The sequence below is a fragment of the Penicillium vulpinum genome (genome assembly GCF_028829585.1).
Source record: "Penicillium vulpinum strain IBT 29486 chromosome Unknown utg000002l_segment0_segment0, whole genome shotgun sequence".
Classification (NCBI taxonomy): Eukaryota; Fungi; Ascomycota; class Eurotiomycetes; order Eurotiales; family Aspergillaceae; genus Penicillium; species Penicillium vulpinum.
In genome coordinates this window covers 5,019,716-5,046,622 of record NW_026643242.1, presented here as the reverse complement: position 1 = coordinate 5,046,622, position 26,907 = coordinate 5,019,716, and the positions used below count along the sequence as shown (strand labels likewise).

The following is a 26,907-nucleotide window of genomic DNA, read 5'->3' as shown; positions in this document are numbered from 1 at the left end:
GGATGCTAAATAGTCGGCGTATTTCGCGTTAGCTCTTGAAACAATGTAACCGAGATAAAGAATAATAATTAAAGAGCGTAAATATGAGATTGAAAATTAGTGCCTTCACTTCAATCTAAAAAAACGATGCTAGCTAGGCTAGTCAGGCGCTACTATCCTAGCTAGGCGCATCAATAGTGGCAACAATTTCCGACTCCCGATGTCGCATCGGATCAAATTATCGCTGTCCAGAAAGAGAATGGACCCTGGCTCTAGCAGAGCGCCCTTGTAGGTCTTTCAATTTCCCAGGTGTAGATTGCGATATAATATGATGGTTACCTAGTAGTGTCTCGCCGTTGTGGAATTCTCAACACTTCACCTCTCCTACCTACTTCGCAGACCTGGATCATTCTCTATACACCCTCTCTTTTTGATAAAAATGAAGCTCACCTTCATATTCCTGGGTCTCTTTGCCTTCCTTTCACGCACCGTTATTGCGCAGGTGGCCGGCGGGTCCACATACGCACACGCATTTGAAGCCATATATCTCTACTACGGTTATCTGGTTGACATGGAAGTCACCGGAAAATATGGGGAATTAGGCTCTACTTGCATACCAACTGCAGGCAAATCTGTTTGCACGGTGTGGGAATTCATCAAGAGCATTCAAAGTCGCTATAATGCCGCGGCAACAGGCGATGGGGGTAGAATGGGCGCCCTCACGCGCCCTGATGACATCCCAGCGCTTGCAGACTTGCTGGTGGAACAGAACTACAACACATATGACTCAAAGAGAATGTTTGCTGAAACGGTCCCTCACAGCCATGTTCTTCTCAAGGTTACCGACATTCTCACCAACGCACGCGACAAGCACCCCACTGTTGTTTCAGGGGGGATTCTTGCTGAGGCCAAAGAAACTTTGATGCGTGTTCATGCTGAGCGTGCGCAGGATACTCTCCAGGCTAAAAGAGAGGCCTTCGGGATTGAATTTGGTCGGGAGAATATGAGACATATCGTCGTGGATAACGTGCGCATGGAGGGCGGCGTGGCCACATATCAGGACATAGATTGGGATGCAACTGCGATTGCAGCGACGGAAGGCACAAGTTATAACGCGCAAAGTGCCTTAGATGGCTACAGAGATTTTACCCGACACTGGACCGACCATGTTGAGGCTATGGGCGATGAAGAGGTGATTCCTGATAGCACGCGCATTCATCTCCGTATCTTGCAGAGTATTCACACTCAGTCTGACTCACTGGGTAGTCTGGCTGCCTGCAGGGCTATATAATTGCTGTGTTTGAAAATTTGGGCTTAGAAATGAAGTGGTCCTTTCAGCCTGTGTACTGTATTTAGGAATTAGACAGAGGCCAGCTCACTACATCCTGTGGCTGTCTGGAATACATAGTAGCCAATTACAGCTTCAGTCTGGAAATATAATTGAAATTGACCCTCAATCATAGTAAAATATTCCACAGAGTTGGTTGGGTTATTGGCTTGGAAACAATGGGCACCACTGTACGGAGTAGGGTAAACCCCCTTGAACATTTCAAATTCCCTAAACCGACCATTCTATAGAGCCTGTCTGGATTTAAAAATTCGCCTCTGTTAAGATAGGAAATTAGAATGTCGTATTTACTACGCAGGGACTATCGAGATATGTCGGGACTCAGGATGGCGGCTCGCTTGTGGAACCTGCAGAGAAGTCTAGCTGATTTCATTTTCCATTTCATCCATCTTCTCCTCTCTAACTCGTTCAAATCGAGCAGATCAAATCTCTCCCCTTAGCTCTTTGCAAAACCTGTGGAGAAGTTTTTGGACATTTGTTTTTCAAATGGTGCCGCTCAACAACGACGGCCATGGTCCGCTTCAGGTCCCAGGGTTCAATTCCATCCCCCTGGATTTCCAACTGCCCCTCGAGGCCCGCTTTGCCCATGGGTTGATTGCCTTTCGCCACTCGCATCGGCTAACCAAACGAGAGATGGCTATGCTCCGGCTCATGTTACATATCACGGAGCAACCTGAGTGGGATCGCGCGATCCTGGATCCAGATGAGGCTCGATTAGCGCAGTGGTACCAAAACGCGAAGGAAGGAACTGAAGGCTTTCTTATCAGTCCTGCCACATGGGATTGGTGCCTCGCGGAACTACGCGACAAAGCGGAGATGTGGCAGAGAACGGGCCATCTCTTGGTTTTCGACAGCTCCTCTGCTTTGTGTCAGGCTGATTTGTCAAAATTGGCAGGAGAATTGCAGACGGAGATTGCCCGGCTAGGGCCACAACAAGATCATGGTTCTCATCTGGTCGACCCATCTCTATTTCCGCTAGTGTACGACCGTTCACATGTACTAGTCCAGGGTGGGGAAGTTTCCTTGGAAAACTTGTGGAAATTACCTGGTCAGGTTGCCAAGGGTCTGCCGATCCACCGACCCTTCGGCAGAATAGAACCGGGAGTGGAGGAGTCTCGCTACATGAAACGGGGCGAATACGAAAGTTGCTGGTCCAATCGTTTTCAATGGCTTCCCTGCGAAGTGCAGTTGGAGCCCGAGCCCCTGAATGACAGCCGTGTTCGGATTACATCCTATGTGAACAATCTCCACCCGCAGCGCCACAAGGGGCTGTATAGACAGCTTGAGCGCCTCATCGGAAGCGCAGTCCCTTCTTGGAACGACATTCTGTTCTACGGCAACACCCGTGGACGCCGTCCGCCACGCATCTTGACATATGGCTGTGAGGTCCACAACCGGAATGAAGATCACAAAGTATTCAATCTGGTATCCAGGTGGCTCACTTGGACTGTGCAGTGTGCTACGTATGAAGAGTGGCAGGAGCGTTGCGATATTGCCCGTGAATACCTCGCAGGGCCCGAGCCACCAAGATGGAAGCAGGCCTGTATGAGCTACGGGGCTCGATGGGAAGACATGACCCAAGCGATGTGGGACATTCCAAAACACGTGCGCATTGCTCTCAACGCGAAAAGAAGACGAAAAGCTTGGTTCGACCATCCCGAGCCCGGTGTCTCATTCACCTACGAACAATGGAGACAAGGTCAATGTACAGGACGCGCGATCCATCCGCAGCGCGTTGGTAAGTACCCGGATCCACAAGACCATCACCATGTTCCAGTGAGACTAGAGCAGCAATTTCGGCACAAAGGTCTCCAAGTCGTGGTGGAAATTACTCGCATTGAACTCACGCCCGAGAATCCCGTGTATTCGGGAGTAAGCCACTTCCACATCGAGGGCCTCCGCAACGACCATATTGTTGCGACCAGTTTATACGCGGTGGAATGCAAGAATGTAACGCAGGCCCGCGTGGCGTTCCAGCACGAGGACCAAATCGATACGGACGAGCTTCAATGCGAGGTCCCGGAGGCGCTATCTCTTGTTTTGGATGTTGGAGCCTGGCCAAATTACGAAGAGCCCCCTCGCGCACTACATACTTTCGGATCTGTCGGGATTACAGAGGGCCATCTTCTGAGCTGGCCTAATACTTATCGGTCGAAGCTAGAGTCATTTCAACTAAGGGATGCCAGTCAGCCCGGCCATATGACTCTTGTCAAGCTTCGCCTGGTGGACCCTCACTATCGGGTTTGCTCAACACGGAATGTTCCGCCCCAGCAGCATGAGTGGTGGGCCGCGGCGGCGGAGCAAGCATCGGATCTGGACAAGCGCTTGCCACGAGAGTTGGTACTTTCCATCATGGGTCAAACCGACTGCTGGCCTATGTCTGAACTCGAGGCACGGCGCTTACGAAAGGAGCTCCATGATGATCATGAGCGCGCTCGAACGGCGATCGATAAATGTGTGGGGCGCAATAATGCTCTTTTGCTACTCCAGGATGTATGAAGGATATGTGTTCAAATGTCTCGAATCCAATTTTTCTTCTGCTTAGACCCGGATGATTGTTCAAACGGCTATCACCAATTAGGCTAAAAACCTTTTAGGTGCTGCTCTCTTTTCTTGTCTAGTATATCAGGGCAATGTAACCTCAGTCGGAAATCCCCTAGCTCCTGGTATTTACGCTCGCTAATATAATCCAAGTGGCAAGAAAAATTTAGTTCTACCAGTAGACAAGTTCGAGATTGCAATCTCATTTGTGCTCGGGCCCACTGAGGCGACTATTAAGCTAACCGAAGCACCAGCGCTCGTATAGTTTAGCCAAAGTATTGTTTCAATTTCCGAGTTCACTCCGTTCCTAGCGCCTTGGCAGTTGAACTGCCTTATCTCAAATGCTTGTTCCATGTACATCTTGTCCAGCTTGAGAGAACGGAATCTACCTGACGTTATGTTTTGCCTTTGGGCCCTAAGTGCCCTCCTTCTCCAAGCAACAGCAACATTGACAGCTGCTTCATCTTCAAATTGCACCGATGCAGTCCACTACGACACAATATCCATGTTCAGCCATGCACCTCTGACCTTCTCCTACGAGGTGCCTGATGACGCTGCCTGTGCTGCGAAATGCGGCAGGATTGCCACTTGTCGCGCCTGGCTGTATTCGACCTCTGGTCAGGAATGTCAACTGTATCGCGATAACCCGGTATCTCAGGCACAGAGTCCGCATTTCGTTTCGGGAAGCTGTGATACATTCTCTGGATCTTCGGGGGGTGTCAGTACATCGGTGTTAGCAGCACCTAGTCAATCTTTAGTATGTTGCTCAAATATTTGTTTTTCCTTCAATTTTTGTCGTTTCAATATCCTCTCCTCTCTATCTTTATTGCTTTTCTTGCCCGCAATGCGCTCGATACACTGACTAAACTTTATAGATCCCTCAGCAGCCTGAGCCAAGTCACCACGCAAAGCGCGAGCGGTCTCATCGTCACTCTCACCATGGTCATGGACACAGCCATTAGCGTCTACTAGCTAAATATAGGTGTATATGATACCCTGTAACTTAGATAATTGACTATTTCTATAATTTTGATGGATACTCCTATCCCATGGGGGTGGTTGCAGTCTAGTAGACTGGAATTAGGACTTTGCCTTAAGTATGGTAGATAAAAGTGGGGCCATGAGTAGACTGGAAAAGCTTCTCGTACGAGGATGAAGCTCAAGATTTGTAAAGTTCTATTCTATACTGTAAAGATTATGGTTACCGAATTTTAGAGTGATCAAGTTATAAAGGTGTGGTGGCTGATTGAAAATCGGAATTATTTTTGATAGGGTGCGACCGTACGAAGGGCTAGCACTCTTCGACTTTATTTTAAAATATATATTTTAAGTTAGGATTACTTGTAGATTTATATTCTGTTTTATAGTATATTTACTCCGTATATATTATCATATTATTGATTTTTTTGTACGAATCAAGCTCTAGGTAGGACTGTCACAATTGCTGGGTCCATGGTATATTCATAGCTTATCCTATTGATGAAGGCTTGTCCTATTGATGAAGTCTTGTCCTATTATTCATGTATTGTCTATTGATAATATCTCGTACGATTCAAGCTCTAGGTAGGACTATCACAATTGCTGGGTCTATGGCATATTCATGGCTTGTCCTATTGATAAAGGCTTGTCCTATTATTCATATATTGTCTATTGATGATATCTCGTACGAATCAAGCTCTAGGTAGGACGGTTATATATGATATTTATTCCTTATCCTATTATTGCTGCCTTGTCCTATTGTTGATGCCTTATTATATTATTGATATCTCGTACAATAAATGCCTTAGGTAGCAATATTTATTTTTATAGCTATATAAGGCAACAACATTAGCTAATTTAGTAATTACCTCTATTGCTATCCAGCAGATATTCATTCCTTAGTTTTCCTCCCACTACTCTCTTTCTCTTTCTCTCTCTCTTTATCTCAAATTTCACTTTTATTTTGATTTTCATTAAGATACCTTTGGGATCACAATTTCAAAGAGTGCTAAGCAGCTCACTAAATAGCTCCTGAATGCCAAGAAGTGGCAGAAAGTGGGTCTACAAGTGGTTCATAGATATACTAAGTGGATCAATGAGAATGCGTCGCAGGAAAGGCGGTCATTTTGGCTGATATATAATTAAGCGGTTTCAGAAGCTTAAAACTAAGCTTACTGAGGATTTGGAGCAAATTAAGACCTACACGAAGACAATAGAGAATTATATTAAGCGAAGTATTGATACAAAGCTACTTTTGTCGTAAGAGGTTGCTATATTGAAGGGGGAATTGGAGAAGGCCCGCGCCACCAAATCGAGGGTAAATAGGCCAAGAAATAATAAGTCGATTCTTGGGTCTAGGAAGTCTATACTCTCACCAATTTGTACAAATCGGAAGATAGTGCAGCGAGAAAAGCTGATTCCTTAAGAATAAAGCGGCAATAAGAGCGGTAGGCCAAGGTCTTAGAAGCTCAACAACGCACCCAGGAACAGTTGGATTTAGCTGAAAGTCAGCGAGAAGCTAGAATAGCAGCTATATATAGGGAGGGTTTGACTTGGTATGTAGATAAAGATGGTCATTATAAGTAAACATAGCTTCGAACTCAATGAGATTTATTGTTGACTGAAAATTATCGTTGAGTGGCGCGCACCAATACAGGGTACTGTATTGGTACGAGCGCTTGGCACGATTACAGGCTGAGAGTCAAGAGGCCTCTTTTTATCTTGCATACACGAAAGGTTAGGACAAATGACGCCATACCTTATGCAGCAGCATAATATGTGCTCCGTACAGAGTATTACAGAGTACCCCGTACATACATATGTAGTTATGTCCTTTCCAACATGTATGTTCGTGGCATGGTCACGTGATAGCCAGATGACTAGCTTTTTCATGATACATAACTAAAGCCAGGTGAATACATCACCTTCGCTTCTATATGTAAGTTAGGCATTTGCACTCATAGTTATTTGGCTTTTCAGGATTATTTCATCTGATCGAACTGATATTCAAAGGAGGAAGGAAGACTTTATAAACTCCCACCCTAGTTTATTAGCATTGGATCCAGTTTAAAATTAGTCGCAGGTACTCCGTAGACACGGTACTTTTGTCTGCATATGCCCAAGCACCCCGGGATTAGAATAGATGCACTCCGTGCACAGCTCCTTGCAAGAGCCGAACTGTGAACGGTCAGTGCCATACATAGCCTTGGAAACTCCACTCTATACTTAGAAAGCCAGGGCTAAGTTTGAATAACCGCCGGGTATGTCAACGTAATCTCAGCCACACCAAGGTCCACAGCCACACCCAGCCACTGCTGATGCCTCAATGACTCACAGCGGAACCATGGGTTCCGCCTGGGCATCTGCAGGCGTTCCAAAGTTGCACGGTCAGATCTGTCATGTGTACATCTGAGCCGTCCACGGGCTGCCTAGACGCTTAGGAATACGAGGAGGTCCGATATCGCTGTTGAGCTGTATTTGGATTGACTATCCTATCCGAGGGCTGGGAAAACCCTCGGGGATGGTAGATATACCATTCCCCTAGATGGAAGAGTTGAATACAGATATAATCAGGGCATAGACGCCCGCTTTCCCTCCCCCCAAAGTAACCAGAGTAAATAAAAGTCCATAACCGTCCCATGCCGACCACACTCCTCGCAACCACAAAAAGTAGATAAAAAGAAAGGGTAAAAGTGAGAGAAACAGATGCACGATGCAAGTAGAGGACACGCCAGTCATCACCACATCGTACATTTTGTGGGAATCAAACGCCCAAGTCCCATCGTACGAACCGAGTACCCGACAAAATAGGGGTATGTACAACGGGGTCGGTTCGCCATAGGGATAAAGAAATAAAACCACGGACTTTTTCTTTTTTTGCCTCGCACAAAGGAAATAAGAAAAATAAGCAAAATCCGCTAATAAATCGCAAGTCAATTCAAGTACTCCGCAACACGGAGGCTCGGGTTCAACGCGATCTTGCGTGCTTCGCTGCCACAGCAGGCACGCTTCATGCCTGCTGGTCCAGAGACTGGGCCAGTCCGCCCGGAGGTAATGGAGGATCCATGTTGCATCATGAACGAACGTGGGAAATGTCCATCGGGCAACACAGAGTGATCTCCAGAGGCCCCAAGGTTAATCAGATGGCGCACATGGTTTTGGAGCAAAAGATCGTCGGATCCAGTACGTCCGCGTTTCCGGCACTGGCGCAGTTCGGGCGTCGCGCCAGAAAGTTCGCAAAGACTCTGAGCAGCTTCGCTCAGGCTGGAATCCAAGGAAAAGTTAGACAGATCTGGGACCGAAGAACCCATAGAACTGGTATATTCAGGAGAGCTGTAGACACCGACCAGACAACTCTCGTCAATCGGAGAAGCAATGGCCAGAGTCTTGCGGGACTCCTTAAGAGAATTACTAGTGCAACGCAAGGTAGCCTTAACAGCCAGACTAGCTGGCGCTGAGCCAGAAGTACCCGAGGCGTTAGATGAGACTGATGACGACCGCGAGGAGCGCGACGACAGAGTAGAGACATCCGAAACCATCGAGTCAGGCGACGATGCCGAAGAGGTCGACCGAGCCAAAGATGACCGACGAGCCACAGCCGGGTATCCATCGTACGACTGAGTCCGAGGGCAGAACGACAGGGGCGGGCGCTGATCGAGTGTTGATCGCGTCATGCACGCATTCTGCGCCTGAGACATAGCCGTACAGATGGATGGGCGGTGGGGGTTGTAAGCAGCCACACTCGCAGCAGGAGTAGGGGCCACTTGAGATTGGGGGGTCATCTGTGGTGTGGGAAGCATCATAGGTCGGGGAATACTAGGCAAGGCTAGGTTGGCAAAGTCCATGCGCGGAGTCGGCTCCAAGGTTCGCGGAATACTCCGAGCGTAATTCGGGGTTTGTTCGCGGGACAAGGAGCGCACTGACTCGTTGCTTGGCACACTACGAGGCGAGAGGTATTCTGACAGACCGAGATCCATTCCGCCCATCGCCGAGACTGGGGTCATGGGTTCTGACTCTACAAAGTCCAGTTCAGGGGTGAGTCTGGGTAGCACGGTCTGCCAGCACTGACCTTTAGCAACCGGGGGTCCACCGGCACCAGGGGTCAACCTCAAGACCAGATCAGTCCAACGCTGAAACGTTGCTTCATCGATATGTAGGCGCCATCCAACAGCCTTGAGGAACATAAGTTCATTCTGGTTAATCTCAAGAGTATTAAGGCCAGAAATCTTGCTCCAGGCCCGAGCGGAGTAGTTGCGATCCTGCAAATACTTTGAAGCAAGAATCAGCGCGGCTAGGAACATCCGACGTCCACACTGCATCGCCCGCAAAGGCGACTGTTCCCGAGGTTGTTCCTTGGTGAAGTCATGTGTGGGCACGTGGGACTTGATTTTAATCAAATAATATAAAGCCACCTGCAAGGTACTGTAGCTAGTACGCGAGCGGCGGAGTGTCTCTTGTATAAAAGTGCGGAGAGGAAGAACCCCTTTGGATCCGGTCGAGGCATCACTGCGGGATGCTGCGGCGGAAAGGGGCCAGATAGTTTCAACAATCTGTGATGCGGTGTCTTAAAAAGGAACGGGAATCATGTTTAGCCGAACGTACAAGACGTATCTTGAGGAGTCTTTATTTTTTCAAGACTTACCGACGAGATTGTCGACGAAGTTCACCTTCCGTTCCGACTGCCGTAGCAGACATGGCGGAGGGCGCGCACTGGGAGCGCTAGAAGAATAACTGTTAGTGCGCCGAGGGTGCGTTCGCAGCTCGGATGGCACTACACCGTCCACCTTGGAAACAGGTCCCTTGGCATAAGCCCGGGGGCATGCTCCGTTAGGATTTCTTCCTGCCAACTGGCTATTATTATCATTCTCCCAAATCACGTCAACCGGGTTGGTCGAGGTCGATGATATCGAACTCTGCGAGGAGACGCAATCGAGGGAGAATACAGACGAGGAAGAGGAGGATGCGGAGGAGGAGATCGAGGATGCATAGGGGTGAGCGTGGTGAGACGCTGTGAATTGGGAACTTGGGTTTGACAGGGTCAAGCCCAAGACGTCCATCCCTGACATATCCGGAAGTATGGAGTTCATATAGGGCGTTTGTGTGAACAAAAGTTCAAATGAAGACAGCCGGATAAAAGCGAGATGGTCCGATTTTGGAACCGTAGTGTCAAGATACCGTTAAGCAGGGAACCGGGAACGAGAGCCGAGGAGACAGAAGCCGTCTTTGCTAGTTAGGCGACGGCGGACCTTTAGATGTAGAGAGCCAGGTTGATAACCAGAAGTAGAAAAATAAGCGGAACCGCCGGGTGTAGCGGGTAAAAAAAGAGACCAAAGGGGGAAGCAATCAACTATAAAGACAAGAAAAGGAAAACGTATTCACGATCCGATCAACCAAGTGCTTCTGATATAGGAACCAAAGCAAAGCAGGGGCACGTGGCGGGGATGACTCTTTCTGATGACCAGTATTTAGATGGAGCCAGAGACGGTGACGATGCGGAGTTCGGTAGCAGCAACACAGGCGATCGGAACGAAGGAATCAATAGGGTACATTTTGAAAATAAGTCGTGTGATAGAAAAGAGTTATATCAAGGCACCCAACGGACCATGGACAGGCAGAACCACGGTGGTGGCGGCTTGTTCAAGGCAGTCGTTGAAGCGGCTAGGCAGAGAAGGAGTCGGGAGGGGAGAGAAGGTTGAGGCTAATAGGGAGGCGAGATGGGGTGTTAGCGAGAAGAGTCAGAGAGTGGAAGACGACATTTATTTGGGGATAGTTTATACCTATGACTCTTTTTTTTTCTCAAAATCTGTTTGACTAAGAGAGAGATGGGGGGGGGCAAAAAATGGGAAGGGGAAAAGAAAGTCACACTGTGGCGAGAGAAGTGGGTGGCGGGTTAGGGAGATGCCGGGAGGCGCAGGGACCACACGTATAGAAATAGAATATAGTCAAATATTCTATATCTTTATATCATAATCTCCTTACAATCAGGAGATGAAGGAACTATCTTCGTCTCAAGAAGATGGTGAGAGGGGGAAAACCCGGATGCGGCGAGAAGACTCCGAGATAGGAGGGCAGGAAAGAGCCTGGGAGTGGTACAACGGTGACTCACGTTTCTATCATTTTGTTTTGATATACGATTTTATACTATGAATAGTTGCTATTATATGGTATATTCTATCAGATAATATAATATCTTCTATCTTATTTGTATCTTGATATATCTATCCTAATCTTGATTTTCTTCTAGAACATAAAACCATTATCTACTTTGTACAAAGTACAACATACACAAAAGTACCAGTACAAAATGACTTATGCAGTGACACCGTGGAGTCACTCATAGTGTGATTTAAATCTTATAAAAAATATAAAAAATACGACCATATTAACAAATCAAAAGGAAACGTTTTTCACAATAGTAAGAGAGCTATAATCCATTCTGAAGGTTCTGTTCAAGTCCCACTGAGTCATAAAAGCCGCTTGCCACGCTGTCTTTGCACCCTTGACCAATCCTGGTCAGCCCTGGCCAATCCACGCGCGGCTGTTAGGCTGCGATCCACTATCATTCCCATTATTTCACGATTATCTCTATGCTGATTGGCTACCACTGCGATCGGCAGTGGTTGGGGTTGCCTGTAGCCTTCCAGATGGAGCTGGGGAACTTCGGGTGTACTGAACTCATATGACCTCACGGTGGGAACTTAGGCTGAAAACAAAGAGATATCTTGGGCTTCAAGGAGTGTGGTGATTTCTCGAAAGTTCAACTTCAAATATCCCTGGAAGATCACCACTATGTACAAGGGAGCCAGGTGGCAAAAATTATGCATTCTGTAGTAATGTAGAAGTGAAACAAGAGAAAATTTGAGAAGAAAAACTCTTCATAACATGGGATGATAAATTGTATTTAGGTGGCCTAACTATGTAGGCTATATACATCGATGTACTTTGTACAAAAGCTATCTACAACGAGGATGAAAGTACCTCTCGCAAAACTTCTACCAGCCCCCGTACTTCGGTCACTGTCCTTGTTAGCTATCGAACGAATCCTATCTCGATACCCACTCACCGGTGTTATAGTGCAGGAAGCTGACCCGCACCACCCCGTCCTCCACATCGTCCAATCCGCACACGTCGGCCAGTCGCCGGTGGCTGTACATATGACCACTGCGGAACCCAAAGGCCGATCGACGCTCAACCTCCTCCACAATACGCTGACTGTCTACTCCTTGCACAATGAAACTAATAACCGGAACGCGGAGCTCCTTGCTGGCGGTTGGCTCACCGATAACATCAGTCCGGCTATTTGAAGCTAGGAATTCCAGTAGAATCTGTTGCAGCCGCTCCTCGTGCTCAGCCATTTGAGCCCAGGTCGCGCTAGGCTCAGAGCCAAAGTACTCCACAACCTGGGGAATACTCTGTGTAAGCTCATAATTAGCCGATGCTAGATTGAGCTTCAAGTCTAGCGTATCTGTGCGCTTAAAGAAATGGCCCAGTGACTGGATCTGATCGTGAACCCGTGATGAGGCATAAAGCTGCGCCAAGTGTGGTCCATATACTTTATACCAGGAGAATGCCTAGTGGGGGGAAATCAGCAATGAACCAGTTATGCAAAGATTTGAGTTGCAATTTACGTAGAAATCAACGTCCAACGCTTTCACATCAACCTAACGATGCGGTGCCAAGGCCACTCCATCCACACACAGTAATGCCTATATAAGCCGCGTAAGCAAATTCGTATAAGCCAATAGATTTGATTATTGCTCACACGGGGATGAACATGAACAACATCTGCAATCTCTCGGATAGGGCTGATAGTGCCGGTGATATTGGAAGCATGAGGACATGCTACGAGTCTGGTCTTATCGGAGAGCAGGGACTTCAACTCGGTTGAATCGCACACTGGATTCTTCGGGTCGGAAGCAGTCCACCATTTTACGGTCAAACCCAACCTCTCTGCTATATGGACCCATGGGGACGTATTGGCCTCGTGGTTAAGCTTGGATAGGACCAGTTCATCACCAGGTTGGAACATAAGCGCCGTGGAGAGATTGTGTAGTAGCTGGGTGGTTGAAATGCCAATGCTGATCTATTTCGAGGTTTATGCATTAGCACCCGAAGCTCGGCAGTGCTTATAGTTGGGAAAGCAAATGCCATGGATTATAATGCAGATACCTCCTCGGGCGCGGCGTTGGTGAAACCAGCAGCCACTTTGTATGCGTTATCATATGCATTAGTCGAAATCTGTGAGACTTGATAGGTGGCTCCGAGCTGAACATTTGTGTTCAGCAGGTAAGAACGGATGCTATAGCTGCATCAGTATATAGCAATCTACGATAGGATTAGACCAACGATTCTGCTACAGTATCGAGAACCTGGCTTCCGCCTGTAGTGTTACAGTCAGTATAAATCTGAAAGTTATCGGGGTTATAAAAATCGAGGTTCATCTCACCAGCGTTGTCCATATACACTTGCTCCTGCTGCAGCGCAGGGAAGCGAGTGCGAGCAGCCAAAACATCGAAAGTAGAGGTCATCTTGGATATTATCCGATTTGCTTGATATAACTAGATAATAAATGCGCACTTTGGCGTGGGAATTGCAAGATATGAATGTCTGTCCACTTGATAAGTACCAGTCTAGACCGCTGAGAGGGGTAAACAGTGGAGCTGTTGACGGATTTGCTCCGGTCTCAAGCTACATATGTACATTGTACTTCGATTTCATTCCCTCTCGAGGATCGGGTATTATAAAGAAAGGTCAAATATGCCTCTAGGTAGTCAAAATCCATGAGGAATGAGCACTGGTAAATTACCATTGCTACATAAATAACAGGTAAAGCGTACTCCGTAGTATTTTACATATTTTGGGATAAGCGAGCGAAACTGTGTCTATAGGCTGTGTATTTACCGGTATCAAATTTCAGGTTACTCTCACTTTCTCTTTGAACGAATCGGCATATATATATATATATATATATGTGTGTATGATACATATTGAATATGAGGTTATTCCCAGATCCTCTCTCTAAACCAACCCACATATATCATCTCGGTCCTTATCCATATCTGAATATCTTCATATAAGGATAGATTTATGAGGAGGACTAGTAATCGTTTCAAGGGCAATTTCATTCGAATTCGCCTTGTTTCTGCTGCAAAAGGGATCGAGCCGTGATGCCGGCGTTTGCTTTCTGAATAGTTTTTAATTGAATGTGTTCTGATTGATGGAAAGATTCAAAACAAAACAGCTCTTGCTTTCCCTACCAAAAATACGCAGACATGAAATGTGAGTTGGTGGACATGTCGACTCTACATCATATGTAGAGCTTGTGATCAGCGGGTCTATATGAACAGAAAAAGTAGGTTGCTTTACTCGGTGGGAACAGCCAAATTGTCTACAGAACCATCCACCCATAAAACAATGGAAAACACTATTTTGTTAGAACTGTATAGGTAGACGCCTCTCTTATCAAGCCATACATGGGCAATCCTACACATAGCCATGACATGGAAAACATGAATTAAATGCGAAGATTTTGCTTCCATCGGGTATATGTATGAAATCCACGCCAACAAAACAAGCTCCCATAAGAACGCAAGAAAGAAACCCCCGAAAGAACCACACTCAAGCAGCCGTATCCACAATAAAGAACAATAATTCCACTAGCGGGAGCGCGAGCCCACCGCAGGCCCTACACCGGGCGAGGCATCATGTACGACACACAGCAAGTACTTCCGATCGGGTACGACCACAATTTCATGTTTCTTCGTGCGCATTCTCAGCAGCTTCACCTCCCCATCCTCATCCCGATCAAGACCACCGTCATCTCGGTCTTCCTCACGTGCCGTGCCCTCATGTCCGTAGTCGTAGTTGACATCCCAATGCGCGTCATTGGGTCGCTGCACGGTGATAGCTGGTCGCGATAGCGAGACACCGAGTGCTTCGGCACTGGAGACAAAGGCGAAGATGTGAGCAGCAACTGTCTCGGCTTGCGAGGGTTGGTAAGGCTGTGACACGGTGGGTAGGGTAGGGGATGGGTCTGTTGGTTGGGCGGCGGTCGGATCAGTTGTGGGTGGGGAGATGTGTGCGGTGCGAGAGGCTCCATTTGCTTCAGTCGTTTGTGCGAGCTGTCCTGTGCTTTGGATGATTGATCCATCTTTGCGGGAGAGAATCATGGTGGATTGCACACCCGGGCGCGAGGTGAGGTGTGAGAGCAGCGCCGTGACATGTTGGGGGACTTGCTGTGTGCGCTTTGGGGGGTTTGTTAGAATATTCGAGCGCATTTGGAGGAGAGATTGTACATACTTGTGAGTTCGCCATGATTGGGGGGGTTCCGCGGGGAATGTGAAGAGTGCTGGTATGTGGTGTGGGAGATTATGGTTAGGGGTGGTTAGACGAGTACTGAGCACCTCATGTCTTTGCAATTCGCTGTTCCCGCTATGTACTTTCCTTCAGTCAGAATAATTAAAGCACATGGAGTTCAAGAAGTTGACTGTCCTCCGGTGTCTCCAAAACAAATGACTAAGCATTTATATGGGCACAAAAACATCCATCCATACATAGATGGATAGGATTGTCCTGTCAATGTTTTTAGACTCTTCATGTACTGATAAAATAACAAAACATCAGCTAAAAATGCCATCTATATATCGTTAAAGATCTACTAGGCAAGTTGAATTCTATGTGAGTTTCATATGGCCGTATCAACCTCAACTCGGAACTATATATAACTGATTTATTGTTATTTGAAGGGATATATAGTAAGTAATATTTAGTGAAATATGTAATATATATGAACTCAAGAAAATCGAGCGTAAAGCGGAATGGTATCATAAAAAAGAAAAAGTATAGGCAAGGATAGACGGGCATATGTAGAGACGGAAACAAAAAAAAAGTCATCAAAAGCCAATAAGTGAGTAACATCGTTCCGTCAGAAGTAATGATGTAAAAAAGATTTATAAAGAAACCAAAAAAAAAGATCGTGATTTATCGTTTGCGAGCAATTCGATTTCCACCGATAATGGACTTCTCCGACATCCAACCAGACTCGATATCTTGGATCATGTTGTCCAGCTGTTCGAGTTTTGCCCGGGTATCTCGGTGGGAATTAGAACTCTCAAACCCGTTGTACTCACTGCTGCGAGAAGAGCCGACCCAGCTATCAGGTCGTGTTTGGCGGCTGGAGTATTGGCGTGAAAAAGGAGCGCGTGGGAAGCCTGACGACGTGTTTGGGTCGCGATTGATATCCTCGAGAGGATTCTTGGCACCAGCATTGAGAGCAGCTATGAGAGCGGCCTGTAGAATCTGGTTCTGGCGTTCCAGATTCGCGACCCGGTCCTGGAGGTACTGGTCGGCCTGAGGAGCGGCGCGGGTGTTTTGGCTGCCTTGGGACTCTCTAGAGCGGTGGGTTGATTGGGAATATTGTGATTGAGGAGACGAAGTCTTGTCCAAATTGTGAATGTTGCGGCTTTGGGGTGTCATAGGGCGCGCGGCATTGGGGTAACGAAGTCGATTGTGGGAGGATACCTGCCGTGGATCCATCGTCTCATACGCACGGCGTTGTGGCTGGACCCGCTGGTACTTGTTGGCCTCTAGGCACGATTGTTTGGTGTCGTTAACTAGACCGAAGACCTCATCGTCCGATGAGGGAAGCGGAGACTCGAGGGAAGAGTCGGGGCGAGCTTGTTGGTGGGTTGTAGGGAAGCTCTCGTGTCGAAGGCTACTTCCTGAGCTGTTGCTCCGGGATATGGTCAAAACCCTGGGGTTCACTTCCATATTCCTCGATGATGGCAGAATGGTCAGGTTAGGCGCAGTGTAGTTTCCTTGGACAACCTTTCGCCCAGGAGGTGGAGGAGGTGGACGCTGAGGTGGTGCTAATGGGAGTGATGCAGTGGGTGGAGGCGATGGCAGACCAAATGGCAGGTTCGTCCGACTGGCGTGAGGATCGATCTGAAGCCTGCTCGGCACAACACGTTTGCCATTAGTCTTTAAAGGGATAGGGCGTCCTGGCATAGAGTGTCCAAGGACAGGAGAGTCGGCTAAAGGCCGTCCCTCGGAGACCTCTTTATCATGTTGACTTGAAGGTCTTTCGGGAAGTTCTTGTACTCGAGGGATGCGCACACTTGAAACACGTCCTCTCGGAATGCAATGTTCTGGGGTTGGTTGGTAGTGTTCCGAAAGCAAAATGGTAAACGAGTCCTCGTCATCGGCTATTGTCTCGCTAGCATCGACACTACTAAGAGCGGTTGCTGGGGTCGAGGTAAGGATACATGGGCTGTTGACAGCGGATTCGACCTTCTGATCTTCAACCAGTGTTGTCGAAGGAGAAGGCAAATCTTGTGGCAATGACCCTGAATCAATTGTTCGAATAGAGCGAGTGTTAGTGGCCGGTATACTCGTCGAGCATTGAGCCACGGGTAGTGATGGCAGGGGCCTTGTGGGCGCCGGGAGAGGAAATCCATTCATTGTGCCCAGAGACAACGAGAGCGGTCGAGTTTTGGTCTTATAATGCGACGCAGAATGCTTCGAGGCTTTTCCTCTAGATAGTGCCGCTGAAGAAGAAGAAGAGGTTGCACGAGGTGCAAGTGCACCTGAGCTCCTTGGTCCTACCTCGCTGGTTGGAGCACCTATAAAACCAACTGATGGTCTTTTTGGCTCATCTGAGGCTTTATGTACGTTGTCAGAAGATCCTGTTCGTGAGCTGGATACCGGAGATGCTGGCGATGCTGTGGTATTTGCGATCGTTTGATAGCGAGGAATTGATGAGTTTATTAATAGCCCTTTGGTGGGCTTGCGAGGAGGTGCAACAGCAGGGAAAAGTTTCAAGGTGGGAGTCGAGGGTGGCACATGGCGAGGAGAGGATTGGCCTGACTGGGTTCGTTTTTGGCTATCAATGGACAGTCTAGGCCGTGGCTCTGTCCCATTTACACCTAGGGCTGAATTGATAGTGACTCGTGAGACATTGTCGGCACGCATAGTCGACCCTGTAGAGATAGATGGCCGCTGGTGCTCATCAATTGACACGTTCCTATAGGATTGACTGGTAGAATGCGACGAAAAAGTTGCTCGGGTGGTATGTTGAGGATTTAGGTCTGTCATAGATCTTGACGTTGGGATAGTCGATGGGGATTGGGAGGAGGCGTGATCAGTTGGCTGATACGGTGGTGGCACAGAATCGTCGAAATCAGAAGCGAGTGAGACTGCGCCGCCAACCATAGAGTCAAAGTCACCAAGATCCAGTGAGGCCAAGTGACGTCTTGCCTCAGTTGATCGCCTGCTGCCATCGACTATGGCTTGCAGCCATGGCTGTCCAATGTTTTCCACATCTCTCTTCGATTTCGAAAGGGATCGAGAGAGAGGGTGAGGCAGGTTTTCTTTTGATCGCTTTGTCTCATTTTGTCCCCTTGGCTCATTTGGTAAAGGCGCTGGAATAAGATATCCTCCCTTTGTTAGTGCTTCAATTTGGCGCTTTTGGTCTTCTTCCTTTGACCTGTGCGATGGTTCCTTCTTCGGGCGCTGCGCAAACTGCAAGAGGCGACGATGAAATGGCTTTAAATCCGGCTTCGGATCCTGCTTTGGATCTGGTATAGGATCTGGCTTCGATTCCTTCGGCGAAACAGCAACTGGGAGGGCAGTGGTTGTATCGGAAGGACAAGGACTCGGAGGTGGAGGTTGAGAGGGAGCTCGAGAGTCTGTTTGAGGTTCAGGTGGAGGCGCGGGGCGAGAGGGCATATTTTGACTCTGAAAGAATCGAACCATGTCCGTTAGGCTTTCATTCCTACCAGCTCTTTCAGCTGTACCTGCTGATCGAGCCTGAGGTCGTGAAGCAGTGGTGGCCCGAGGCCTGGGTACGACCAGAGGCCTGGGCGGGGGCCCAGTCTTCGTGGATGTCATGTCGGGGAGCCTGCGCTTCGATCGAGGATCAGGTCGATAAGTCCGAATATTTGGGCTAGGTGCGACAGCACAGTCCTGTAGTGAATCACACTCATGCATAGGGTGATCGATCATCAATTACTGGCTGGTTTTGCAATCCAGCAGTTCCGGGTTGTCGACATCAAAATCCAGTATACTCAACGAGTAAAGCAATAGAAAATGCTATACATACTTCCCAAGTTAGAGGCGAACCGAGGCACTTGGTGCGGGACAAGACATGCTCACCTGCTCAAGAGGGCCAACACGATAGGGGCCTGAGAGATTATATAGACGCGTGCGGAATATGATCTGTCGACGCAAGCTGACACCACTATATACAGGGGGTGATATATACAAAGTCGACGAGAGTTGGCGATGTGGCGTTGTGGATGAGAGGATCGAAACAAAAGTCCACACTGCGAGGCAACGGGAAGGGGAAAGAGTTTAATAGGATTCAAAGTGAGCTATCGCATTCTTACTTAGAGAGTCCTCAAACGAGAACACTGGATTAGTCCGGGGAGACCCTTTTGGAACTTGGAAAGGTACAGGTATATAGGGTGGTTGAGGCTAGAACAGTAGTACGAATCCGAAAGAGAAGGCCTGCAGATGCTGAAAATGGGTTCGTCCAAAGGGATTCCTCGAAGCAAGGTCCCGTGGAGAATCATTTACTTTGGACAACTCTGGCCATCAAATATGCTGTGGTACTTGCGATGTATAGTTTAAAATCGGGAAGGTAATATGATACAGCATTTGTATAGCAAACTCGGTCGTGCCAGTGGCAGCTGCATGTTGCCGTCCGGGATTCGATTGTTTTTAATTTTTTTTTTCATTGTGCCTATTGTAGCAGGGACAATGCTGGCCAACCACAGGCCGATCGCCAATTGAACTGCTTTTCCCCAATTGTTGTTTCTCCTTCTTGTTCCCCTTATATATGAAAGTAAGGGGGAAAGACAAACGTCAGGCCGCCCTGTACTCCGTATTCCGCCATGTACTCCGCACTAGATGTGAGGTATCGGATCTACCAGATCCAACACACTTTTTGCGCCAAACAGTTAACTTAGCGTGATCTTCCTAAATAAAGACTTATGATCGGAGCTGTGCAGATCAGAGTTTTTAGTGATCCTCCAGACAGGTAGTAGAGACAGTCGATCATGGTCGATCTCAGGGATAAACTCCAGATCGGGGAAATGAGAGGGTGATAGCTCTCAAACCTAACTATTGGAAATAAATACGTAGTGATTGAATAACAAGACATATTAATGCAAATCATTTGAATAATATGTCAATATGCACTCCGTACAAATCACACCTGGGTAGGGATAGGGCAGGGATAGAGATATACAGAGATCACTAACCTCACTATTATTAATCTATACACCCTAGTTAACCACTGGCATAAGTAATACATAGGGAAAGACATATCAAGTCTTTAGAGATCCATTTAATTAGAAGAAACTAAAGTTCTGGAAGAATGAATCATAAACTGCGCACTTTCATCATTATCCCTCCCTTGCCTTGATATTCCCACAAATTACCTACATAGGTCGTAGGTAGCACAGTATACCCTACCATTTCCTTGCATTAATCTCCGAAAAACGATCTTCTTCACCTGCAGTGCTCAGCTTCATGATCTCCAATTCCCCGAGCCCCAAAATAGAAATAGAAATAGAAATAGAAATAGCAATGGAAATGGAAATGGAAATAGAAAGAAGATAGGAAAAAGAAGAAGTACCGTACAGACCCACGCTACAAGACATGTCAAGTCATTCCCCCTCTTTATGAAAGAGAATATCCACTTCCGAGACAAAGAAACTGAAAGTGAATAAGAGGCAGTCTACAGCGCACATATCAAACAGATTCGTTTCAATGCGTACTTTTAGCCTTTGGGCCGGAATCGATCGGAGATGGTACTCCATGCATAACATTTCAATGTGTTATAGCCGTTTAATTGCAGAGACATTGATGTTCGGCCTCTGAGATAACCTTCGCGAAGAAATAGAGGCCGAGTTCTCCCCATATCCTCCCTTGAATTAGCTGCAGAAGGATGGAAATAATTGGCAACCAGAGAATACCCGCCAAAAGCGACATTTGACAAAAAGAAAATGAATTTTCTACAGATAACGCTACATTATTTTGGGGGGTTTCTAGCACTACAGGGATGAATGATTGAAATCAATGTTTCATAAAAAGATATATAACGTCCTAGCCTAAGGCTTTTGCTTGTCGCCTTGGTATTGTATATATCTTGGCATTAACCTGCTGCAAGGGCGCAAAGCCACGACCACCCTCGCCGAAGGGACGTACCGATTGGTCTATTCGGTGCTGGTTGTAGTTTCCGTAGGGCGAGACCGTCCGTATAAGGACTGTATAAAGACGGATGCTGTGGTATTGATGTCCGAGCTGGCTTGAATCGGATGCGTGATCCACTGGTGGCTTCATGGATAAAGCTCGCAAAAACAAGGCTCTAGGCTCCAGCCTAAGTCCCTGTACCATTTTATTGGATGGATATTGGTTTTTCTCATAAGCCCTATGCTGAACAGTTCACGGGCCCGGTCCATACGCAATTGCTTCTTTTAACACCTTGCTCACACCAGATGACGCACGGCCTATCTCGCCGCCTTCCTCTCTGGCGCTCTTAAGTCCACGCTCAATTGCCGGCTGGAAACGAGTTGCAAACACACGGAACCTGTCCTCACGGGTTTCGTACATTTCTCCTTCCTCATCGCGCGGCTTCCCAAACAGATTTAGATATGCGAATGGGGTAGATGAGTCCGAGATCATGTGCTGGGCGGTTTGGGAAATAGGGAAGGGCCAGTCAGCACTCTCGTCTTCACCGGACATCTCGTTATCGGCATCGCCGGTAAAAGGTTTCCCGATTCCCGAATCTAAAAACAAAGCCAGAGCACCAAGAGTTTTCACCATGGGCTTGCCCTGGGTGCCGGACTTGCCGAACGAAGCCCGGGTTGAGGACCATTGTGATGACTCTTCGGTGTGCCAGCCCAAGACAGACAAGAAGCAGTTGAGTGTTTTAATCCACCCTCCTGCGCAGGAAACAGTTGATTCGCCCGCTGCCTCGATCATCCATGATAAAATCTCCACGGCAGAACTACGGATGTCCGCTCCGAGATGGGTCATTCCTGCACGAACGTAGGGAAGTAGTTGCGCCACATGGTCCTCGATATCGCCTGGTGGCAGGGTGCGCAAGAGCTTGAGGAGCTGAGTTCGTACACTGGTGGATCCATCGAGAATGAGCGGGAGCAGAGACGGTAAAATGACGCTGACTGGTTGTGGCAGAGGCGAGTTTACTGGTCGAGAGGATATGGTGGTAGTCAGGTAAGCGAGCGAGTCGCGCCGTTGGCTGTCGGACTTGACGTTGAGGAGAGATAAGTTATGCGTGAATGTGGCATTTGAAGTTGGGGCGACAAGGTGGAGGGATTGTTGTGTAAGGACGATTGCTAGGAATTGTGAGCATGAAAACACATCAAATGGCCAGGGAATTGCACATACACTTTGCTTTGAAACTAGTATCGGTGTAGTTGTCGGGTTTCGCTTTGGTTTTTCCAACCTTGAGTTTAGGTTTCTGTAGAAAGGTTAGTGGGTTGAACAAATGAAATGGGGTGTTCGCGATTCTAACCTGGAAATCCTTTTGCTTATCCTTCTTCCTCTTAGAACTGGAACCCATGGCTGCAAAGTTAATTGATTGTTGAAGATGGATGGCTGTCGGGGAATCTTTTTTCGCTCTGATTATCACACGTGATTTATCAGTTGTTGCCTGAGGCATAATGTTTCCTGAACGGGAAGTATATAGTGATATTCTAAGCATCCTTCTTTTCAGTACAATGTTGTATGTGTTCGCAATTACGCCATACTACATATGTATTTCAACTCATTATGAGCTGCCTACTTAGCTTCTATTCCCCAATTATTACAAAAATCTGATGTAGGATTCATATAATATTGATATTTCAAGTATATAAACTCAACGATGCAAATCCGCCATAAGATTCATTCGCTCTATTCGCCAGAAAACTTGTTGAAAGAACCATATGGAGAAAGAATGGTATAACTAACTTTATAAATGTATGAACATCTCACATGAAATTCCACTCTATACAACAATTTTTTAAATCGCCCTCCCAAACCTCAGCATCTATCTAGTCTGCACCTTAACCACGTAATTAGCACCAAAATACTCAATGACTACCACAATAATCAACTAACCACGAGAACCTCCTCCAAGTGCCTTAGCCACCGTCTCCTGCGCCGACTGAAGCAGAGACTTATCCCTCTCGACCCCATAATCTCTCTCTTCCCTCGACCCACTCTGACCAAATTGCCAGATATTATCTGGTGTATCCGATATGCGACGAGACGTCGCCTTCATATCTCCTGCAGAACACAATATATTTAGCCGGTATTCGAAAAACAACATTGGGTACAACTTCAGATATTCAACTCCGAGTCAAACGTCATTCGCCATGCACACAAAGTCCACATGCTGTCACTACAAGAGATACGCACCGGGTTGGAGCTGTTCGGCTATTTTCTCGCGTGCATGACTGGCAGACTCATGGACGCGGCCGACGACACTATCTGTAGTGTTTGTTTTGGTGGTGAATTGTTTGGAGGCTTCTGCTATGTGTGAGTTTGGGTTCTGAATGACCGACGGAGATCCATGAGATAGCTGCTCACCGTCCGAGTTAGACATATTTATCGCCCTGCTGAAAAGAATCAGCTATATAATGTCAAGGTTGACTGAAAGAGGTTCGGTTTCATACTGCCTTTCCAGCTATTTTGGTGTTGGTTGGATTATTAACTCAATAAACTGCGATCTAGCTCGGTTTTGTATGGAGTAAAAGTAATTTATTTCGAAGCTCGAGAATTAGTATCGCCCGACTATTCGTCGACATGACGTGGATTGTTTCCCCGGCTTGATGCCCGGGGGGTGAAATTAGTTGTGATGTCATTCTTCGCTCAGCGTACAGTTGATGGAAAAGGAAATGGAACCTAGGGCTCAACTACACTTAAAGGTGATAAAGGCAGAGGAGATTAATTGAAGAAAATCATGATCACATTGTGAAGTCCACGTCTAAAAGTAACCACGCAAGGATAAAAAGATCCATTAATCGAAGCCTGCTCAGCAGCGCAAGAAATCCAAGAATAGATGAATAGATAATATCAAAAAGGGGACAAAATCAGGAGAGAGATGCGCACTTCTGTCCGGCTCCGAGCTGCGAGACAACAAAGGAAACAAAAAACATGAAAATGAAAACATAATAAGCAGCTCGGGTTCCGGACAGACGCGGTTGTATCAATCAAATCAACAAAAGACAAAAAGCACACGTGACGTAAAGTAATCAGGAAAACATGAGAGTAATAACGGAGCCACGACCGTCGGGGACATAAGTCGTGTCATACGTGATATTATAGTGGTGGCTAGCCCCGTCACACATCAACAAAACTTAGCAAAAGAAAGAAAAAGGATCATGCGGTAGACAATTATAGACTCATTGTCAGCCACTCCCATTCCTGGCTCGCACCCTGACCACCGGCGATACTGTGGTTTGCTGGGTTTGCGGCAGCGGGTGGTGCCATCGCCGGAGCTAGTGGCACGACCTTGGACCGGCTCGTGGGGGCGGCTGACTTGGGGCTATCGTCTCCGTCGCCTTCGGATCCAGTTGGTGCCTTTTCGAGTCTGCGCTGCCGTCTGGGTGCCACTTGCACACCGGCACGAGCCTGGGCGACGCCAGCTGGGGGACCAGACTTGGGTGGGGCAGCGGCAATTGGCACAACACCGGGTTTCCCCAAAGTGTTGGATCCATTCATCGAGGGTGGCGACTCAGAACTGTTGATGCGGGACGAAATCGATGTGGATGGGGCATGTTGAATGGAGTTTTTGCGGGAAGATTTCTTAGATGACCGAGAAGTGCCAACAGCAAGAGTGTTGGCGCTGCTACGGTTTCGCTTCTTGATCACATCGGTCTTGAGCGAAAGCGGCCGGACAACACCATGCAGTTTCAGGAACAGGCCACATGCATTGCATAGAGGCTGGCCCTCTGGATTGCGTCTCCACAGAGGCGTGGTCTGGGTGAAACAGTTCGTACAGGTAGTCGGCCCTGCGTTCGGGTCACCGTTTTTAGACCCACCAGGGCTGCCTGGTCGGGATGGCACAGCACTGCTGAGACCGGACTCTGGAGGTGTGCTTGGCGAGGGGTGGTTTGTCGGAGGCCCGCTGGCCGAGCCATTCAAGCTCTGACGGAGCAGTGCAGCAGCATTGGGGGTCGATGCTGTGCGAGGAACTTTCCCGTAGCGACGAGGATCCTGGTTCTGGTTGCGAACCTCGCTGACCGAAGCAGCGGACCCGTGCGCACGACCAAGACTGCCTCCCTGGTTCCACTCAGATGGGCCATCTATCATGTCTGTGGATCCTATCGTAACATGCTTGCGGTGCTGAGCGAAGCCTGGTAGCGACTGTACTGATCCAGGGAAACCTCCGTCCCAATGAAGACCAGCGCTCATATCACCAGACTCATCCATAGAGGCGAAGTCACTAGGCATGGCAATGCCTCCGCGTTCAAAGTTGCCATCGTCATCCTCATTATCCGAATCACCAAAGGTAAACATGCTGCTGGCAGGCGCTGTGGTAGAGAACTCGCCGTGGCCAAGCACCTGTGACGGGTTGACATGCTGCGGTTGCGGCACCGAAAATCCCGACACATGAGTGGTCGGTGGCCCTGTAACTGCGTTCCCTTGGTGAGAATCACCGTTGGACATGTTGTACATATAACGCGGCTGCAGCGACGCAGACAGATTCGACTGACGCTGCTGAATGTAATTAGGAATGCGGCGCTGGGAATGGGATTCAGCGGAGGGCGCATCAGAAAAGAATATCGACTGCTCCCCTTCATAAATCGGTTGCGGGGTCGATACAGTAGACTGATAGCCAGACGGAGGGGGCGAGAAGAACTCGGTCGAGTTAAGCGACGAAGCGAGCGGCGTTTGGGCATATAGACTTGAGAAAGGATTTCCTGCAGTCATTGGAGACTCTGACGGCGAGAAATGGAAGTTTTGCTGATAAGGCCCGGCCGAGTTGAGCCCGTGGTCTTCGTTGAGGCCATACGTATCCAAACCATAGGGAATGTTAGAGTGCGTGTGATGATGCTGAGGTCTACGCGGACCCACCGTGCCATTGCCAGGAAGAGCAAAGGCAGAGGTTGGATGATCGAGCGAATAATCCGGCAATGCCGCTGACAGTTCCGAGTGCTGCGCCATCATAGCGTTGGACACCGGGGGAACCTGGGGTGAGGCTTCGGCAGGCCGCTTGCGGGTCGGAACAGAGAGACCGGCGAAGAACTGCCGCTCGTCGACGCTCGTTTTGCGAACCCGACGGGGGACGTATCCGAACTCAGAGTTTGTTCGCTGATCCTGGGGTGGGTGGGGGAATGAGGCGGCGGTCGACGACTCCATCATCGCATTGTCTTTACGCGATTTGATAGGGATTCCAGTCGGCGTTGCTGTGAAGTGTCGATCTGCAGAAGGGTGTTCGACAGGAGGGTGTGAGGATTCGGCGGGCGAATCAAAAGGCATGATAAAGTCATCCAGATTCATGGGATCCGAAGTGTCATCAAGGTTCATATCGTTCGAAAGATCGGGCCCAGAGTGCGATACTTGGTCGGACAAACGCATCTGCGCGATGCCGCTCGGCGTCGGGCTTAGGGTTTCCGAGGCACTATTTGAACATCAGAAAATCAGCCGTGTACTTCAAAGATTCGTAGGAGTGGTTCTTACCGAGCCTGTTGCTCCCGTTCCTTGCGCTTGAGATTCATGGCCATCATCCGCCATGTCAGATTCTCCATGCGCTCTTGGTTGGGCAACTGAGACTTTGTCCTGGTATATAATTTCCAAATCTGAGCGGCCAACGGATCCTTCCTTTGCATCTCATCGGGGCTTTCGCCACGCGGTGCACCGTTAGTCCATTCAGGGAAGATGGAATTGCCAAGGACATTATCATTGGTTTTGGAAGAATCGGAGGGACTGAATGGAGAGTCAAAGGAAAAGTCGTCGGACATCATATGAGAATCGGTATCGAAGCCAAGGAAGGCCATAGGCTGGGAAGGTCGGGAAACCCCGTGCCCTCCGTGATGTATCCCCTCCAT

The 26,907-nt window shown here is 48.1% G+C and overlaps 9 protein-coding genes across 9 annotated transcripts; 3 read left to right on the top strand and 6 right to left on the bottom strand.

Moving 5' to 3' along the window:
• Positions 1–418: 418 nt before the first annotated feature.
• N7479_004904 (uncharacterized protein) lies at positions 419–1,270 on the top strand (the record flags this gene model as incomplete). The annotated part of the gene is made up of 1 exon (XM_057252601.1): positions 419–1,270. The coding sequence occupies one exon, from the start codon at positions 419–421 to the stop codon at positions 1,268–1,270; it is 852 nt and encodes a 283-aa protein (XP_057111926.1).
• Positions 1,271–1,813: 543 nt separating this feature from the next.
• N7479_004903 (DUF4246 domain-containing protein) lies at positions 1,814–3,826 on the top strand (the record flags this gene model as incomplete). Its single annotated transcript, XM_057252600.1, has 1 exon — positions 1,814–3,826. The coding sequence occupies one exon, from the start codon at positions 1,814–1,816 to the stop codon at positions 3,824–3,826; it is 2,013 nt and encodes a 670-aa protein (XP_057111925.1).
• A 439-nt stretch (positions 3,827–4,265) lies between these two features.
• N7479_004902 (uncharacterized protein) lies at positions 4,266–4,830 on the top strand (the record flags this gene model as incomplete). The annotated part of the gene is made up of 2 exons (XM_057252599.1): positions 4,266–4,625; positions 4,744–4,830. 2 exons carry the CDS (start codon positions 4,266–4,268, stop codon positions 4,828–4,830), a joined length of 447 nt encoding a protein of 148 aa, XP_057111924.1.
• A 2,949-nt stretch (positions 4,831–7,779) lies between these two features.
• Positions 7,780–9,933, bottom strand: N7479_004901 (putative G1/S-specific cyclin Pcl5; the record flags this gene model as incomplete). Its single annotated transcript, XM_057252598.1, has 2 exons — positions 7,780–9,410; positions 9,489–9,933. The coding sequence occupies 2 exons, from the start codon at positions 9,931–9,933 to the stop codon at positions 7,780–7,782; spliced, it is 2,076 nt and encodes a 691-aa protein (XP_057111923.1).
• A 1,870-nt stretch (positions 9,934–11,803) lies between these two features.
• N7479_004900 (putative aminotransferase) lies at positions 11,804–13,374 on the bottom strand (the record flags this gene model as incomplete). Its single annotated transcript, XM_057252597.1, has 6 exons — positions 11,804–11,862; positions 11,910–12,417; positions 12,609–12,929; positions 13,016–13,145; positions 13,193–13,226; positions 13,293–13,374. The coding sequence occupies 6 exons, from the start codon at positions 13,372–13,374 to the stop codon at positions 11,804–11,806; spliced, it is 1,134 nt and encodes a 377-aa protein (XP_057111922.1).
• A 1,128-nt stretch (positions 13,375–14,502) lies between these two features.
• On the bottom strand, positions 14,503–15,123 carry N7479_004899 (uncharacterized protein; the record flags this gene model as incomplete). The annotated part of the gene is made up of 1 exon (XM_057252596.1): positions 14,503–15,123. One exon carries the CDS (start codon positions 15,121–15,123, stop codon positions 14,503–14,505), a length of 621 nt encoding a protein of 206 aa, XP_057111921.1.
• A 703-nt stretch (positions 15,124–15,826) lies between these two features.
• N7479_004898 (uncharacterized protein) lies at positions 15,827–18,832 on the bottom strand (the record flags this gene model as incomplete). Its single annotated transcript, XM_057252595.1, has 1 exon — positions 15,827–18,832. The coding sequence occupies one exon, from the start codon at positions 18,830–18,832 to the stop codon at positions 15,827–15,829; it is 3,006 nt and encodes a 1,001-aa protein (XP_057111920.1).
• A 2,460-nt stretch (positions 18,833–21,292) lies between these two features.
• Positions 21,293–23,459, bottom strand: N7479_004897 (IPI1/TEX10 family protein; the record flags this gene model as incomplete). Its single annotated transcript, XM_057252594.1, has 5 exons — positions 21,293–22,206; positions 22,259–22,331; positions 22,386–22,435; positions 22,973–23,140; positions 23,273–23,459. The coding sequence occupies 5 exons, from the start codon at positions 23,457–23,459 to the stop codon at positions 21,293–21,295; spliced, it is 1,392 nt and encodes a 463-aa protein (XP_057111919.1).
• Positions 23,460–24,250: 791 nt separating this feature from the next.
• N7479_004896 (GATA-type transcription factor) lies at positions 24,251–26,907 on the bottom strand (the record flags this gene model as incomplete). Its single annotated transcript, XM_057252593.1, has 2 exons — positions 24,251–26,480; positions 26,540–26,907. 2 exons carry the CDS (start codon positions 26,905–26,907, stop codon positions 24,251–24,253), a joined length of 2,598 nt encoding a protein of 865 aa, XP_057111918.1.